The 16406-nt window shown below is 42.9% G+C and overlaps 2 protein-coding genes across 2 annotated transcripts in view; both read right to left on the bottom strand.

Annotated features, from left to right (window-relative positions):
* Positions 1–2172: 2172 nt before the first annotated feature.
* Positions 2173–3114, bottom strand: LOC142649861 (olfactory receptor 6F1-like). The gene has a single exon (XM_075825563.1). It carries the CDS (start codon positions 3052–3054, stop codon positions 2173–2175), a length of 882 nt encoding a protein of 293 aa, XP_075681678.1. The 5' UTR covers positions 3055–3114.
* A 7474-nt stretch (positions 3115–10588) lies between these two features.
* PLA2G4C (phospholipase A2 group IVC) overlaps positions 10589–16406 on the bottom strand; it is a 69347-nt gene continuing 63529 nt past the window's right edge. The window contains exon 15 of the mRNA XM_075825551.1: positions 10589–10740. Within this exon, the coding sequence (XP_075681666.1) occupies positions 10589–10740 (152 nt within the window). The remainder of the gene's footprint in view (positions 10741–16406) is intronic.

Here is a 16406-nt window from a genome sequence, read left to right as displayed (position 1 = left end):
ATAATTGATAGACCCATTCAACATATGTGTGATAAGATGGTTCACTAACGTCAGGGAAAGACAATACCAACTTGAAGGGAAAGTTATTGGTAATACCTGCTGGTGAGCGTTCACCAAGCAGGGTAAGGGCCTGTTCACATCACCGTTCGCTTTCCGTTCTGGGGTTCCATTGGAGGCTTCCGTCGGGTGAACCCCGCAACGGAATGTGAAAGGGAAACTACAGCTTCCGTTTCAGTCACCATTGATATCAATGGTGACGGAAACATTGCTAATGGTTTCAGCTCGTCACCATTTTGGCAGGTGTCCGGTTTTCCGACGGAATCAATAGCGCAGTCGACTCCGCTGTTGATTCCGTATGAAAACTGGAAACCTGCCGGAATGGTGACGTACGGAAACCATTAGGGCCTGTTCACATCACCGTTCGCTTTCCGTTCCGGGGTTCCCTCTGAGGTTTCCGTCGGGTGAACCCCGCAACGGAAAGTGAAAGTGAAACCACAGATTCCGTTTCAGTCACCATTGATATCAATGGTGACGGAAACATTGCTAATGGTTTCAGTTCGTCACCATTTTGGCAGGTTTCCGGTTTTCCAACGGAATCAATAGCACAGTCGACTCCGCTATTGATTCTGTCGGAAAACCGGAAACCTGCCGGAATGGTGACGAACGGAAACCATTAGCGATGTTTCCGTCACCATTGATATCAATGGTGACTGAAACGGAAGCTGTGGTTTCACTTTCACTTTCCGTTGCGGGGTTCACCCGACGGAAACCTCAGACGGAACCCCAGGACGGAAAGCGAACGGTGATGTGAACAGGCCCTAATACTCACTGGCACTGCTAGACGCCGCTCACAGAGCTACCTGCTCAGAGGCGAGAGCGATCTTGAGTCACGGCTGAATATCGGCTCAGCTGCTCACAGCTCTCAAACAGCGTGTGAGCAGTAATTCAAACAGCAGACTTACTGTCTCAGTCTCCAGCGTCTGGCTTGTTGCTTGGCAACGTGCTCTCCACGTGTAGTGGAGACAGTGGCAGCTTTCTCCCAAGCTGTTCCTATTATTGCTGAGCTACATGCACAGACACAGCAGTGATTCTAAGTTCCAGCTGAATACCAGCACAGCCACTTACGTGTAGTGGAGAGAAAGGCAGCTGTTTTTGAAGCTGTCCATACTGTTGCTGAGCTACATGCACAGGTATAGGAGTGATTCCAGCTCACAGCTGAATATCAGCACAGCTGCTCACAGCACTTGAATAGCGTGTGAGCAGTGATCTGAAGGCCTCGTGCACACTTCCATCACCGTTTTCACGGCCGTTTTTGACGGGTTCGTGAGCCCGTTTTAGTGGCCGTGTGATTTCCGTGTGCACTCCGTGTTTCCGTTTCCGAGCGCCGAGCATGGTACTGTCCAGGGTGCTGAAAGAGCAGGGTTGTTCAGCGCTAGTCACTGTACAGGGTGCTGAAAGAGTTAATGGGCTGCACTGCTCGGCGGTAACTCTTTCAGCACCCTGGACAGTGACTAGCGCTGAAGAATGACCAAGCCAGAGGCAGGGCTTCAAAGGAGTAGAAAGATGGCAGCCCTGGGGACCTTCATTAGGCCCCGAGGATGCCATGACGACCATTGGCACGTCGGTGGGGACGATGGTACATCGGAGGGGGCCGCCCCTCTGATTCTAACAATTTAAATGCCTGGCTTAAAAAGTCAGTAGGACATACTGACCCTACCACCGAGACAATAATTGAGGGTTCTAAAATCATGATTCTAAATAGTATAGATCTACAGTGACTCCATGGGCCACCGTATGGTTCTCTATGCAGTCCTGTATGTTGGAGTTATTCTTATTTGTACATCACCTGAAATAAAAGATGCTGTATGTCTTTGTATGAAATCAGAAGCATATGAAGGTACAGTAGAGCCCCAATGAAGTCCATACTTCCTACAACTCGGAGGTTGTATGGATCCGTAATAGCGCCAGAGCTAGAGAGATGAAATGTTTTTTCGGTATTGATTTCAACGCATGAAATTAATTCAATCAAATGAACATTCATATATTATATACACACAAGTCTAACATATTATGAGCTTGTGTAGCATGTAAGTTATTTAACATAGCTGGATCAATTTTTATAAGAGTAGATTGAAATCATTTGTCTCTTTACAAAATGTGATGAGTGTTTTCTCAATCATTGTTAATCGATTTACAAAGTTTTTCATGTGAACTCTTTATGGCCTTCTTGAATTCTCTGTTTCTAAGACTATATATAAGGGGATTTAGAAGTGGAGTAATAACAGAATAAAACAGAGATATGATTTTATCTTTGTCTGAAATGTACGATACTCTCGGGCGTACATACATGAAGATAACAGTTCCATAGAATATTATGACCACTGTTAGGTGGGCTGCACATGTGGAAAAGGCCTTCTGGCGACCAACACTGGATGGAATTCGGAGTATAGTTTTAATTATGTAGGAATAAGAGACAGTTGTAAACATGAGTGACGTAAGCACAACTACCCAAGCAAATGAAAAGAAAACTGTCTCACTGGTGGATGTGTCAGAACAGGAAAGTTTTACCAGTGGAATATAATCACAAAAAAAATGATCAATGACATTGACTCCACAGAAATTCAGCAGGGCTGTTGGGATTGTTAGTGTCCAACCAGTAAAGAAGCCACTCATCCAGGAGCCTATGGCTAAGTAAAGGCAGATCTGGCTGTTCATCATCGCTGCATATTGTAAAGGGTAACAGATTGCAAGATATCGATCATAGGCCATAACGGTTAGTAAAAAGAATTCTGTCGGTCCTACAGAGTGTACAAAGCAGAGTTGTGCAAGACAACCGGAATGCGAAATGACCTTGTTTTGTGTGATCAGGTAGCTAAGTGTTTTAGGAATGACGGCTGTTGAACACCAGGCATCTAGAACCGCAAAGTTACAGAGAAAGAAATACATAGGTATGTGAAGATGAGCATTTAGGCTGACCACTGTGATTATGAGAAGATTGGCCAGCACAGTTAGGATGTAAATGACCAAAAAAAACAAAAAGTAAAACAGCTGCATCTGGAAAGTGCCAGGAAATCCCAGAAGAATGAAAAATGTGACTTCAGTTTCATTCCAATGCCAGACAGTCTTTTCAAAAGAGTCCATCTGTGAAGATAACTTGCAATAAGAAGAAATGGTTGGTGTTAAATTTTACTGACGTTAAAGTAAGAGGCAACCGCCTCTTAATAAATGTTTTGAAACTTTCGATGCCATCCGCCCCCCCCCCCCCCATCGGCCATAAAATAAAATAAAAACACATACCTCACCACTGCTCTCCAGGCTCCCTCAGCAATCCAGCAAGGCTCATAAAAGGTCTCGACACCGAGCAGCCTCAGGGCCTAATATGCGATGCAGTATTTCATCGTCATCAGTGCTGCGTCGCATACAACGTTGAGACGCTGCCCAGCATCAGTACGTTGTATGAGCCACGTCATGCTGAGGGGACCCGGAGGGGAGAAAAGGAACTGTGAGATGAGAATTAATTTATTGTGATTTTTTTGTAGTTATTTCATTGTCTGATCAGGAGGGCAAGGTACGAGGCACAGTACGGTCCTTTACCTTGATATGCCCCACAGAGTGTACTACTACCTGGCATCGATTTCCACTATAATTTACACCTGTTTTCTGGCATAAATTATAATAACTTATATTATATTTTTCAATGCCACGCCCCCTTGGCAAGGGTAGCGCAAAAAGGCCAAAAATCACAATTTGCAATACAAGTTGGAACTTTTGGGCCCTTTTGTGATTTTTCTACTCCAGAACACTGGTGTAGAAAGGTTGATCAATTCCCTCCTAAATGTTTATTAATAAGTTTGGCATTCTTGGGACAACTTGTCCTGTTGCAGTATTTTATCCGTATTAACACACAGCATTATCTACCTCAGAATCAGTATATTCATAATGCCTCTAATCATTGGGTGCCACATACCTGCACTGTTATTCCTATTTGTTTTTGTTCTCCCCCTGTGATGTGATGACACCCTGTGCATAGTAACATTTGTGCATGTATAATTCCTGTGCTATGATATCTATATTATATCGTATTCATTACTTATTCTTGTACTGACATCACTGTGTGAAAGTGGCCCCGTTTCCAGATCCTGCCGTGGGGAACTTGACAGGTGATGTCACTCTCTGCACTGGCTCTGGCCGCTGTGTTGATCTTCAATTATTTTCCGGGTATACGTCACGTCACTTGTGACGTGCCGTGTATGGGCTATTCTGTTGTAACGTGCATGCGCGGCTCCTGCTGTTATCTTGAGAACAGCAGGGACCGCGAGAACAGCAGGGACTGCGCATGCGCGTTACGGGCTGTGCAGCAGAAAAGCCCATACACGGCACGTCACAAGTGACGTGTCGTATACCCGGAAAATAATTGAAGATCAACACAGCGGCCAGAGCCAGTGTAGAAAGAGTGACGTCACCCGTCAAGTATCCCACGGCAGTATCTGGAAACGGGGCCACTTTGGAAAATGTAAGTATATTACAAATGTATTTACATTTATAAATTACAAGCATTAACTCAGTCATTAAATCTCGGACAACCCCTTTAAGGTCTCCTTCACACACAGAATTTTTCTGGCGTTTTAAACAGCATTTGACGTCCCATAGAGAAGTCTATGGGAAAAACGCCTGAAAAAATGCTATACCCAGGGCATGCTGCATTTAAAAAAAAAAAAACACTGACCACATAATTGCTTTCAAAACACCGCAAACTAAAACGCAGCTGTATTGATATTTTACTAGAGACTTTAATGAAACATCTGGCCGCACTAAAATTGCATAAAAAAAGCTGCAAAACAGGCCATTAAAAAAGCCATGAAAACGCACAAGAACACAGCAAAACACTGTGTGAATCCAGCCTAAGAGTGGTGGTGTGCCCTGACAATTCTGAGAATCTAGAGAGCAATTTATGTTTGAACGTGCCCTAACTTTAAAGTGGATATTTCTAGTAGAAATTCCAAGTGTGCCAATATGATGTTACAGAATAAAACTGGGCATAACGGAACAAGAGGAAAAGGCTAGAGAAATGAAAGGCTAGAGAAATGAAAGGCTAGAGAAATTGGGCTTGTTGAGCTTGGAAACAAGACGCCTTAGAGGTGATCTTATTAACATATAAATATATGTGTGTGTTTAATACAAAGAACTAGCACATAATCTGTTCTTACCAAGAACTCTACAAAGGACCAGGGGACATTCATTGCATGTGGAGGAAAGACGTTTCAGACATCAATATAGGAAAGGATTCTTTACAGTTAGAGTGGTCAAACTATGGAATGCCCTACCCCCAAGAGGTAGTGATGGCAGATACTATGTCAGAATTTAAACAAAGGCTAGCAGATTATTTACTGAAGAATGGGATTGAGGGTTATAATTAATCAAGAAATGAATGATGGGTCATTTATTGAGAAAGGTTGGACTTGATGGACCTGTGTCTTTTTTCAACCTATGTAACTATATACAAGAAGTGAACAAGAAAGCTAGACTCAGTATCTTGCAGTACTACATTGGATATTGGACAAATGGCCCAAGTTTATAATGCTTCATAAGAGTTCTCTTAAATTGTTACCGATTAGTATTGTAATTCTAGAAGATGAAGATGAGGGAGGTCTGTTTAAACAGTAAATTTTTGCAATATATCTTGGAGTAATCCAGCACATAACCCTACACTGTAAACTATTATGTGTATAGTCCAAATTGCCAACTGAACATATGAAACATTTTTTTTAGTAATTTTCTAAAATGTAGAATATTACATATGAATTCATAAAATATAGTATATGAATGAACTAGTTGCTATCAAGGAATAACTGGCCTTTTTTTTTTTTTTTTTTAAAAAGAGTAGTACATTAAAACTTAATGGAATTAAATCAGTATTCGTTCATAGTGAGTATGGGAGAGCAATAACAGCTTAGTTGCCCCAAATGTTTTTTTGTAATTTTTTGTATGTTTGAGACTTTCTCCAAAAGGGAGGGGAAATTACGGAGACCGCAAACTTGATATCACTCTATCTGGAATATCTGCACAGTAGATCAGCCATATACATGCGTGTATATTTATTCCATTGCATCCATTCTCTATGTATAATCCATATGGGTTCAGATGTAGGTGATTAACCAATTTTATTTTATTTTATTACACACCATCAAATTAGGATGTATGTTTGAGATATTAATTGACCGCCATGACTGTCTCCTAATTACTAGTTATAAGATGGGCTAATGTAAGATGTGCGTTCATTAACTGATAAGTAAAATAACCTGTTAAAAATACAACATTTTAAAAAAGTGCCATATGGTCATCTCAAAGTGTTACTGAGCTGCTACTGAAAATCGAAAAAAGTTCTGCATTGTCTTGTGCTTCTTCTCTTACACACGCTTGTTTTTTAAATCTAGCTTTTTATTCCAATAGATACAATACCTTGGTGATATAGAAGTCCCATAGAGTAACTGCAAAGAGAAGGTTTATCTCATGGTGCTTCAGTTTCTGACTTGGGATCAAGTCGATTTTTGATGCATGATTATGTGTATCAGTAAACCTGTTTACAGAAAATGCTAAACCGACTCTAAGACATAAACTTGAGAGAGAAGTCCCATTTAAATAACTTTGATAAAACTTTTGTAAGTCCAATTAAACCAAAACGGAGAGCTCGGGGATACAATCCCTTATGCATTCATGGGAAATTCATTTGTTTGTGTCTATAATAAGGGCTTATTCCTATGTGTACTGCATAATAAGCGTATAATTGCTTTCCTATGTCATTCATGTGCAAACAATACATATGACTTATTTTAAACTCTTGGAGACACAGCCGGTTTTGGCCTTGTGGACACAGCCTTTTCTTCCCAAATCTGACATGTCTCACTTTATGTGGTAATAACTTTGTAGTGCTTTTACTTATCCAAGCAATTCTGTTAATGTTTTTTTATGACACATTGTACTTTTTGTTAGTGGTAAAATTTGGACGATACATTCAGTGTCTTTTTGTAAGAAACACCAACAATTTTAGAAAATTTGGGAAAATTAGTATTGTTCTAAACTTAAATGCATTTGCTTGTAAGACAAATAGTTATACCACACAACATAGGTACTAATTAACAATTACCCATATGTCTACTTTATGTTGGCATCGTTTTTTGAACAGCAGCAATTTCTCACATTTTCAAGAGAATTTCCAAAATCTATATTGTTTAGGGACTAGTTCAGTTCTAAAGTGGCTTTGAAGGCACTATATATATTAGCAATACCCCGTATCCCTGGGCTATTTAAGGAACACTGCCCACTAACCCAGTGCCTGAGCAATGTTCTTACTAACCCAGTGTTAGTCTGCGAAGGTTCCGTATCCTGTTGCCTGAAACCTGTGTCTAGTGTCCATGACCAGTCCTGTATCCTGAGTTCAGTGTCCGTGACTATTACTGTATCTGTGACCATCCTATATCCTGAGTCCAGTGTCCATGACTACTCCTGTATCCTGAGTCCAGTGTCCGTGACAAGCCTGCTTCCAGTAATCCAGCACAAGCCTGCTTCCAGCAATCCGGCACCAGCCTACTTCCAGTAATCCGCCACCAGTCTGCTTCCAGTAATCCGGCACCAGCCTGCTTCCAGTGATCCGAAACCAGCCTGTTTCCAATGATCTGGCACCAGCCTGTTTGCAGTGATTCGAAACCAGCCTGCTTCCAGTGATCCGGCACCAGCCTGCTTACAATAATCCGGCACCAGCCTGCTTACAGTAACCCAGCACCAACCTGTTTACAGTAATCCGGCACCAGCCTGTTTACAGTAATACGGCACCAGCCTGTTTACAGTAATCCAGCTCCAGCCTGTTTACAGTAACCCAGCACCAGGCTGTTTACAGTAATCCAGCACCAGCCTGCTTCCAATACCTGCTATCGGACTGTGTCTAGGTACCATCTACCTGTGACTATCTTATATCAGCTCTGGCGGAGTAGCCCAGTGGGTTCACATCCCCAGTGGATGTTACATAAAGTAGTGGCAGAAACCATTATTCAAATGCTGTATCACTTACTTTTCAAAAAAAATTTAGGTTTATTGGAATTAGGCCGTGAAAATGAAAATCGAAATTATTTTCTCATAAAATTAAGTTTTAGCTCAGATTTTTTCATTCTCATAAGGAATAAAGGAGAAAAAGCACCCCAACATTTGTAAAGCAATTTATTTTGAGTATGGAAATACCCCATATGTGGTCATAACCTGCTGTTTGGATACACGGCAGAGCTTGGAAAGGAAGGAGCGCAATTTGGCTTTTCGAGTTTAAATTTTTCTGAAATAGTTTTTGGGTGTCATGTCTCATCTGAGGGACCAAAACAGTGGAAACCCCCAAAACTGACTAAATGTGGGAAACTACACCATTTAAGGAATTAATCTAGGGGTATAGTGAACATTTTGACCCCACAAGTTTTCTTCTAAATTCATTTGAATTAGGCCGTGGAAATTAAAATCAATTTTTTTTCCAATAGAACGTACAATCTTTTCAAATAAAGAAAAAGTACCCCAACATTTGTAAAGCCATTTCTCTCGAGTACGGCAATACCTCATAAGTGGTCATAAACTGCTGTTTGAATACACGGCATGTCTCAGAAGTGAAGGAGCGCCATTTGACATGCAGATTTATCTGGATTGTTTTTTGGGTGGAATTAGTATAGCCCCTGAGGTACTAGTACAGTGGAAATCCCTGAGAAGTGATTCCCTTTTGTAAACGACACCCTTAGGGCATTCTTCTAGGGGTAATCGCAAGCATTTTGCCCTTACAGGTGTTTCATCAATTTTATTAGAATTAGGCAGCGAAAATTAAAATTGTATTTTTTTTCCAAAAATATGTTTCATTGTCACAAGAGGTAATAGTAAAAAAAAAAAAACACAATTTTTTACTCAATTTCTCCCGAGTGCAGAAATACCCCATATGTGGCCCTACACTGCTGTTTGGGCACGTGGTAGGTCTCAGAAATAAGGCACACCATTAGGCTTTTTGAGTGCAGATTTTGCTGGATTGGTTCTCGGGCACCATGTCGCATTTGCAAAGCCCCTGAGGCACCAGAGTACATTGGAAACCCCCTGAGAAGTTGTGTGAGGGCTTATTTTATGTGGGACAATCTGTAGTTTATATTGCTATCATCTTGGGGTAAGGAGGCAAGGTGTCAAAAAAACAGCAGTTCTGGTATTTTTTTATTTTTTTTACAGTGTTCACCGTGCACTTTAAATGACATATTAACTTTATTTTGCAGGCTGATACAACAACAACGATCCCATATGTATATCTTTTTTTTATGTTTTGCAGTTTGCACAATAAGTTATTTTTTTATGTTGCCATATACGAAGAGCCATAACTTCTATTTTTCCATCAAGAAGGCTGTGTAATGGCTTGTTTTTGTCGGCAGGACTATAGTTTTTGGTACCATTTTGGGGTACATGTGACTTTCTGATCACTTTTTATTAAATTTTTGGGGAGGCAAGATGACCAAAAAACAGGGATTCTGGCATTGTTTTTAATATTTTTTTTGTGGCGATCACCATGCGGGACAAATAACATTGTTTTATAGTTCGGGTCATTACGAACACGGCAATACCAAATATGTGTACTTTTTTAATGTTTTCATTTTTTTTCCTATAATAAAAGACTTATTATGGGAAAAAGAGTATATTTGTTTTTTCAACTTGAAATTTTTTTTTTATTCTTCTACTACTTCTTTTAACTGTTTTTTTTAGTCCCACTAAGAGATTAGTACTTTCAACTTTCTGATCGCTGATATAATGCACCACTGCAATACCTATGTTTTACAGTGTATTATACCTGTCAGTTTTATACTGACAGGCAGCTTATTAGGCCCCACCTCTGGCAGGGTCTAATAGGCTTCCGTAGATGGCAGACTTGGAGGCAATTGTGAGGACTCCTGGTTGCTTAAGCAACCTTCAGCACCCCCACGATCGTGTCGCGGATGTGTTGTTTGGCTACAAACCTCTTAGATGACACCTGCTGAAGAAGTTGAGCCCGCATCATCACCGCAAGTAAATACGTTTATGTGTTCTAAGACCTTGGAGGCAAAGACTTAACTGTACGTTGAGGACGCAGATATAGCTGAATGTGGCAGTCGCCTGGTTATCCGGGGGGCACCAAGGCAAAAATCTGTGGCTTGGTCCCCAGATGCCTGGTGCTAGCGAAGCCACTGCCAGTGACTACAGATATTAAGCCTATAATGTGTATGTGTATAATGTGTATAGTCATTTATATTACACGGTCAGCCATTCATTTAATTTTATTTATTTAATGCCATGTAATAATTTCAGTGGCCAATGTATGGAAAATGGTTGACCCATTGGGGGGTTTCTGAAGCCGGATCCTGCAGCGATCAAGCTGCAGCAAGCCAGGCTGGGTTCAAATGCAAAAGGGGCTGACTGTGTTGACTTCATAAGATAACCCTTAATAATACATTTGGAACTACCAGAAAATTAAAGACCACTAGAATTTTACTTTAAATGTATTCATTACATTACTTGTGGGAAGGAGTAAGAAATGGATTTTACACTTAATAAGTTATTGACACTTAAGATGTTTAAATTTATCCAGGATCTGATCTTTATTCTTCTTCACACTTAGTTTTGATATCTTCAAAAGTTCTGTAAGTTCCGATTCATCATAAAAAAGTTTGAAGGTAGCATATTTCTCCCTAAATTTATGGACTTCACCTGTAAATTAAAGGAACAAAATAAAATTACTTGGAAAAATTTTGCTCATATTATAAACTATTATTATTGTTGCTGCTGCTATACTTTTAGACAGTTGGATTCTTGTTTATTTTCTTTTGGGCAGTACTTAAAGGGTCACTAAGCGTTCAACAAACTTTGCATAAATTAATAGTAAAAGCGAATATAAGAAACTTTGTAATATATCTTATTAGAGGAAAATGCCTATGTTTCCACTCATCAGGCTCTTTTTCTCCTCCTACTCACTACACCTCCTTCACTGATTATTCAATCTTAATTTAAAGACAAAATCCATCTTGAGAGATGAGGCAGACTATCAACTCGCTGAAAATCAGGTTACATGCTGTCCATAAAAGTCTATGGAGAGGAAAAGGGGAGGAGGGAGCAGGAGCAGAGTGAGAGAGAGACAAAGAGACACACAGAGATGCTGCTGCAGCTTCCTGGTAAGTGTTATATTTCACCCCAGTGCTGGATTTACAGCTACACTACTTATTACTGCTGTATTATGTCCCCCATGCTACTGCTGCATCTAAGGGTGTGCTACAAAGAGATAGGAGGACAGGATTCTCTCCTCTGTGTGCAATATATGGGAGACATCATAGCAGTTAGGGTCCACCCACTAGCTCAGGGAAAAATGAAAATAAGAGATAGAATCTACAGATGGGAAAACTGGTGAAAAATGCCATATAGTACAAGTCATATAATGGCCAGAAAAAGTGTTATTCCTCATGTACACACGACAGCTTATTCTGATTAGTCACCTGAAAGGTTAGGTATGCTGTAAAGGGAATGTTCAATTCTTGACCGACATGTCACAGCAAGTATTGTTTGGGGTTTGTGCCTTCTCCCCCCCCCCACTGATTGCTAGAATGCAGGGGCGTAACTAGGAAAGACTGGGCCCCATAGCAAACTTTTGACTGGGGCCCCCCCTCCCCTAAGTGTCATACAACCCCCCCTTGTAGATAGTGCCTTTTTTACAGCCCCCCCTGTAGATAACGCCATACAGCCCCCCTGTAGATAATGCCATACAGCCCGCCTGTAGATAACACCATACAGCCCCCTGTAGATAACTCCATACTGCCCCCTTTGTAGATGGTGCCATACATCCCCTGTAGATAACGCCATACATCCCCCTCTGTAGATAATGCCATACAGCCCCCACTGTAGATAACGCCATAGAGCCCCCCTATAGATAACGCCATACAGCCCCCCTGTAGATAATGCCATACAGCCCCCCTGTAGATAACGCCATACAGCCCCCCTGTAGATAACGCCATACAGCCCCCCTGTAGGTAACGCTATACAGCCCCCCCTGTAGATAACGCTATACAGCCCCCCCTGTAGATAGCGCCATACAGCCCCCCTGTAGGTAACGCCATACAGCCCCCCCTGTAGATAGCGCCATACAGCCCCCCCTGTAGATAGCGCCATACAGCCCCCCCTGTAGATAGCGCCATACAGCCCCCTGTAGGTAACGCCATACAGCCCCCCCTGTAGGTAACGCTATACAGCCCCCCCTGTAGGTAACGCTGTACAGCCCCCCCTGTAGGTAATGCCATACAGCCCCCCCTGTAGGTAACGCCATACAGCCCCCCCTGTAGGTAACACCATACAGCCCCCCCTCTAGGTAACGCTATACAGTCCCCCTGTAGGTAACGCTATACAGCCCCCTCTGTAGGTAACGCTATACAGCCCCCCCTGTAGGTAACGCCATACAGCCCCAACACCCAAAAAAAATCCGACCGATAGTGTGTCCTACAAAAGACATGTATCCCCTATCCACAGGATAGGGCATACATTTGTGATCGCTGGGACGCCAGCGATAAGGAGAACGGGGGACCGAAAGTCTCCCAAAGTTCTCCATGACTAACCTCTGACTTCCGGAGTCTGCGCAGCTCAATAAAAATGAAAGGAGCGCTGGTCACGCATGCGCACAAGCGCGACCGGCGCTCCATTCATTTCTACGGAGCTGCCGACACAGACCTCGGAAGTCCGAGGTTTCTCATGGAGAACTTCAGGGGATTTTCGGTCCCCTGTTCTCCCTATCGCTGCCAGCGATTACACATGTATCCCCTATCCTGTGGATAGGGGATACATGTCTTTTGTAGGAACCACCCCTTTAATGAAAGAGCGGGGAGATACCTCCCTGTTCTGCCGTAGTGTTCAGTGGCGTCGAACTGTAGTAACCATAGCGGCAGCTAGAGGAGCCTCCTGCCACGCTACGGCTGCTACAGCGGTAGTTACGCCACTGCTAGAATGAAAGGGCCGCCCGACGCTTCTTCGCTTTCTGACTCGGAGAGCTGCAGTTGGACTGCATGCCCAATACAGCCCCATTGCAGTGAATAGGAGAGTCCAAGAACAGGCTCAGGTCCCTAAAGGTCTGTTCACATCTGCGTTCCGTGTTTCCATTGATCTGCTTAATCATATGAGCAAGACAACTAAAATACCGGTAGCACTGGATCAGTCGTACGGCGGACACCAACCACGCTCAACGGAACCCAGTGACTTTAATAGGTTCTGTCGGGTTTCCGTCATGGTGTCCGTCGTTTTGCCAGACATTCATTATTTACTTCCAGAGGATACAATTCTGTTCATTGTCATTTGATGGACACATAGGTGCATGGCTTGTTTCAGTTACAGTATATGTATGAGAGCTGTGTTTCCTATCGATCCCAGCACCTGTGTGATAATCACATGATTATGGACAGAATTTTGTTCACTGGAAGTAAACAATGAATGTTCCTAATGAATAACAGCAAGCAGAGATCTTGAAAACCGTGAGGAATTAATACAGAAATCATATTACCATTGTCTTCACATGCTGTTAGTAGCCATGTCCTCCTTTACGTAACTTGGTGACAGACTTTATTATTTTTATAATTATTATAACATTATAATAATACATTTGCACAAAAAACTTAATTGCAAGTAGAGGTTTACACACAAAAACAATATATAAATTTTGCACACCTCGGTCTATTATTTTTACACCACACACGTCTACATCAACGAGAGCATATGCTCTCAAAAATGCTCAGAGGCCATGCAATATTTGGCCCTTATTCACAGATGTGTTAAAAACATATACTGCACACGGCAAACGACTACTATGCTACCGAAATCAACATTTTCTGAAAGTATACAGCATAAAAATACAACTTAGGCCTCATGCACACGACCGTAAAAACTCCCGTTATTACGGGTCGTAATTACGACCCGTAATAACGGGCTCATAGACTTCTATTGGCCACGGGTACCTTCAGTTTTCTTACGGTAAGGTGCCCGTGCCGTTGAAAAAGATAGAACATGTCCTACTTCAGGCCGTAATAACGGCACGGACAGCCCATAGAAGTCTATGGAGCTCCCGTAATGACGGGTGGCTACATGTGTGCACCCGTCATTACGGCAGCGTTGCTAGGCGACGTCAGTAAATAGTCACTGTCCAGGGTGCTGAAAGAGTTAACTGATCGGCAGTAACTCTTTCAGCACCCTGGACAGTGAATTCCGATCAGAATATAGAGCAACATGTAAAAAATAAAAGACGTTCATACTTACCGAGAACTTCCTGCTTCCTCCAGTCCGGTCTCCCGGCCGTTGCCTTGGTGACGCGTCCCTCTCGACATCCGGCCCGACATCCCTGGATGATGTTACAGCCCATGTGACCGCTGCAGCCAATCACAGGTCAATCACAGGCTGCAGCGGTCACATGGACATCCAGGGATGTCGGGCTGGATGTGAAGAGAGGGACGCGTCACCAAGACAACGGCCGGGTAAGTATGAATTTCTTTAACTTTTATTACAGAAAGGGCTGTTTTTGGCTGCAAAATTGCACTGCACTATTCGGCAGCCTTTCTCTCTATCAGTGCAGGATAGAGAGAAGGGACAGCCCTTTCCGTAATAAAAGTAAAAGAAATTCATACTTACCCGGCCGCGTCCCTCTCTTGACATCCAGTACGACCTCCCTGGATGACGCGGCAGTCCATGTGACCGCTGCCAGTGATTGGCCTGTGATTGGCTGCAGCGGTCACATGGGCTGTAACGTCATCCCAGGAGGCCGGACTGGAGAAAGAAGCAGGGAGTTCTGGGTAAGTATGAACGTCTTTTTTTTTTTTTACAGGTTTATCTATATTGTGATCGGTAGCCACTGTCCAGGGTGCTGAAACAGTTACTGCCGATCGTTTAACTCTTTCAGCACCCTGGACAGTGATTATTTACTGACGTCGCCTAGCAACGCTCCCGTAATTACGGGTGCACACACGTACTCACCCGTAATTACGGGAGCCCCATAGACTTCTATGGGCTGCCCGTGCCGTAATTACGGCCTGAAATAGGACATGTTCTATCTTTTTCAACGGCCCGGGCACCTTCCCGTAATTACGGGAGTTTTTACGGTCGTGTGCATGGGGCCTTATGCAAACAAAACGTACTCAGCAAAGAACTGTAAGATGTGAGGAGTTGATACATACCACACACGTCTATGTTCACAGCTGCATGTGATGATAAAACGCCAAAACCACAGAAATGCACCAACCAATTTTTGCATGCAAATTAAAAGGACTCACCTCTGAAAACCCCCCTAAACTACAATAATCAGTAAATTGCTTAAAGAGGACCTGTCACTAGCTCCTACAAAGTGAGTTATTAAACTCACGTAATTGCCGCTGTGTCTGTAAGGGCTTGTCCACACGTAGCGGAATTGCTGCCTATTTGCCGTCCGCAATTCTGGACGGAAAATACAGTAGCAGCATGACAAATCTCATCCACACGCTGCGTAAAAATTCTGAGCAGAAATTGACCTGTATTTTTAGGACCGCAGCATGTCAATTCCTGCTGTGGAAAGTGCACCATTTTCGGCCGTAAAAACCGCAGCGGAATGGTTTTTTCCCATAGCGGAATGTCTGCTTCTTTCAACAAAATTACTGCAGAAAATTTCTGAAGCAATTCCGTTACGTGTGGACAACCCCTTAGTCCCCACTTGGCTAGCCAGCGGTTCATTTACATATTTTTTAATAAATAAAGAGTGGGCAATATCTCAGCAATGGGGGGGGGGGGGACGACGCAGAAGTAAGGAACAAACACCGCTCATAGAAACAACAGCAATTACATGAGTCTACTAACTCACTTTGTAGGAGCTAGTGACAGGTCCTCTTTAAAAGACGCTGATTTTGAATCTGTAGGTTTTATCTTTATACTCACTTGCTTTCCCTCGCTACAAGCCGCTCAAATGGGCCATGCGCTGCATGCTGATGACGGGTCCTAGGAGTTCTCTTCATTATATCGCCGAGCTTTGGAGTCCTCTCTGTGTACAGCATGCAGTGCTCAGCCTGTTTTCGGGCTTACAATGGGGAATGCAAGCGAGTAGGAAGAAAAATTACAGATTTGGAATCAGTGTCTTTAAAACCTCTTCCCGACATGCGCCGTATATATACGGCGCAGTCGGGAAGTGGTTCCGACAAATCATAGTACAGTTACTTTGTGGTGATGGTGCGGGCACAGAAGCTGTAAATTACAGCTGACACCCTGCAGCAATGGCCAGGACCGCTTAATCCCTCAGATGAAGCAATCGATAGTGACTGCAGCATCTGAGGGTTTTTTAGCCGATCAGCACGCCGCGACGCGATCGCAGGGGTGCCGATGGTTGGTATGGC

Source organism: Rhinoderma darwinii, chromosome 1 (genome assembly GCF_050947455.1).
Source record: "Rhinoderma darwinii isolate aRhiDar2 chromosome 1, aRhiDar2.hap1, whole genome shotgun sequence".
Taxonomy (NCBI): Eukaryota; Metazoa; Chordata; class Amphibia; order Anura; family Rhinodermatidae; genus Rhinoderma; species Rhinoderma darwinii.
The sequence above is the reverse complement of the archived record's forward strand: the minus strand, read 5'-3'. Positions and strand labels throughout refer to the sequence as shown.

Bases quoted from the DNA above. Each gene is read 5' to 3' on its own strand.
- LOC142649861 (XM_075825563.1), bottom strand. From the start codon at position 3,054: ATGCAGCTGTTTTACTTTTTGTTTTTTTTGGTCATTTACATCCTAACT.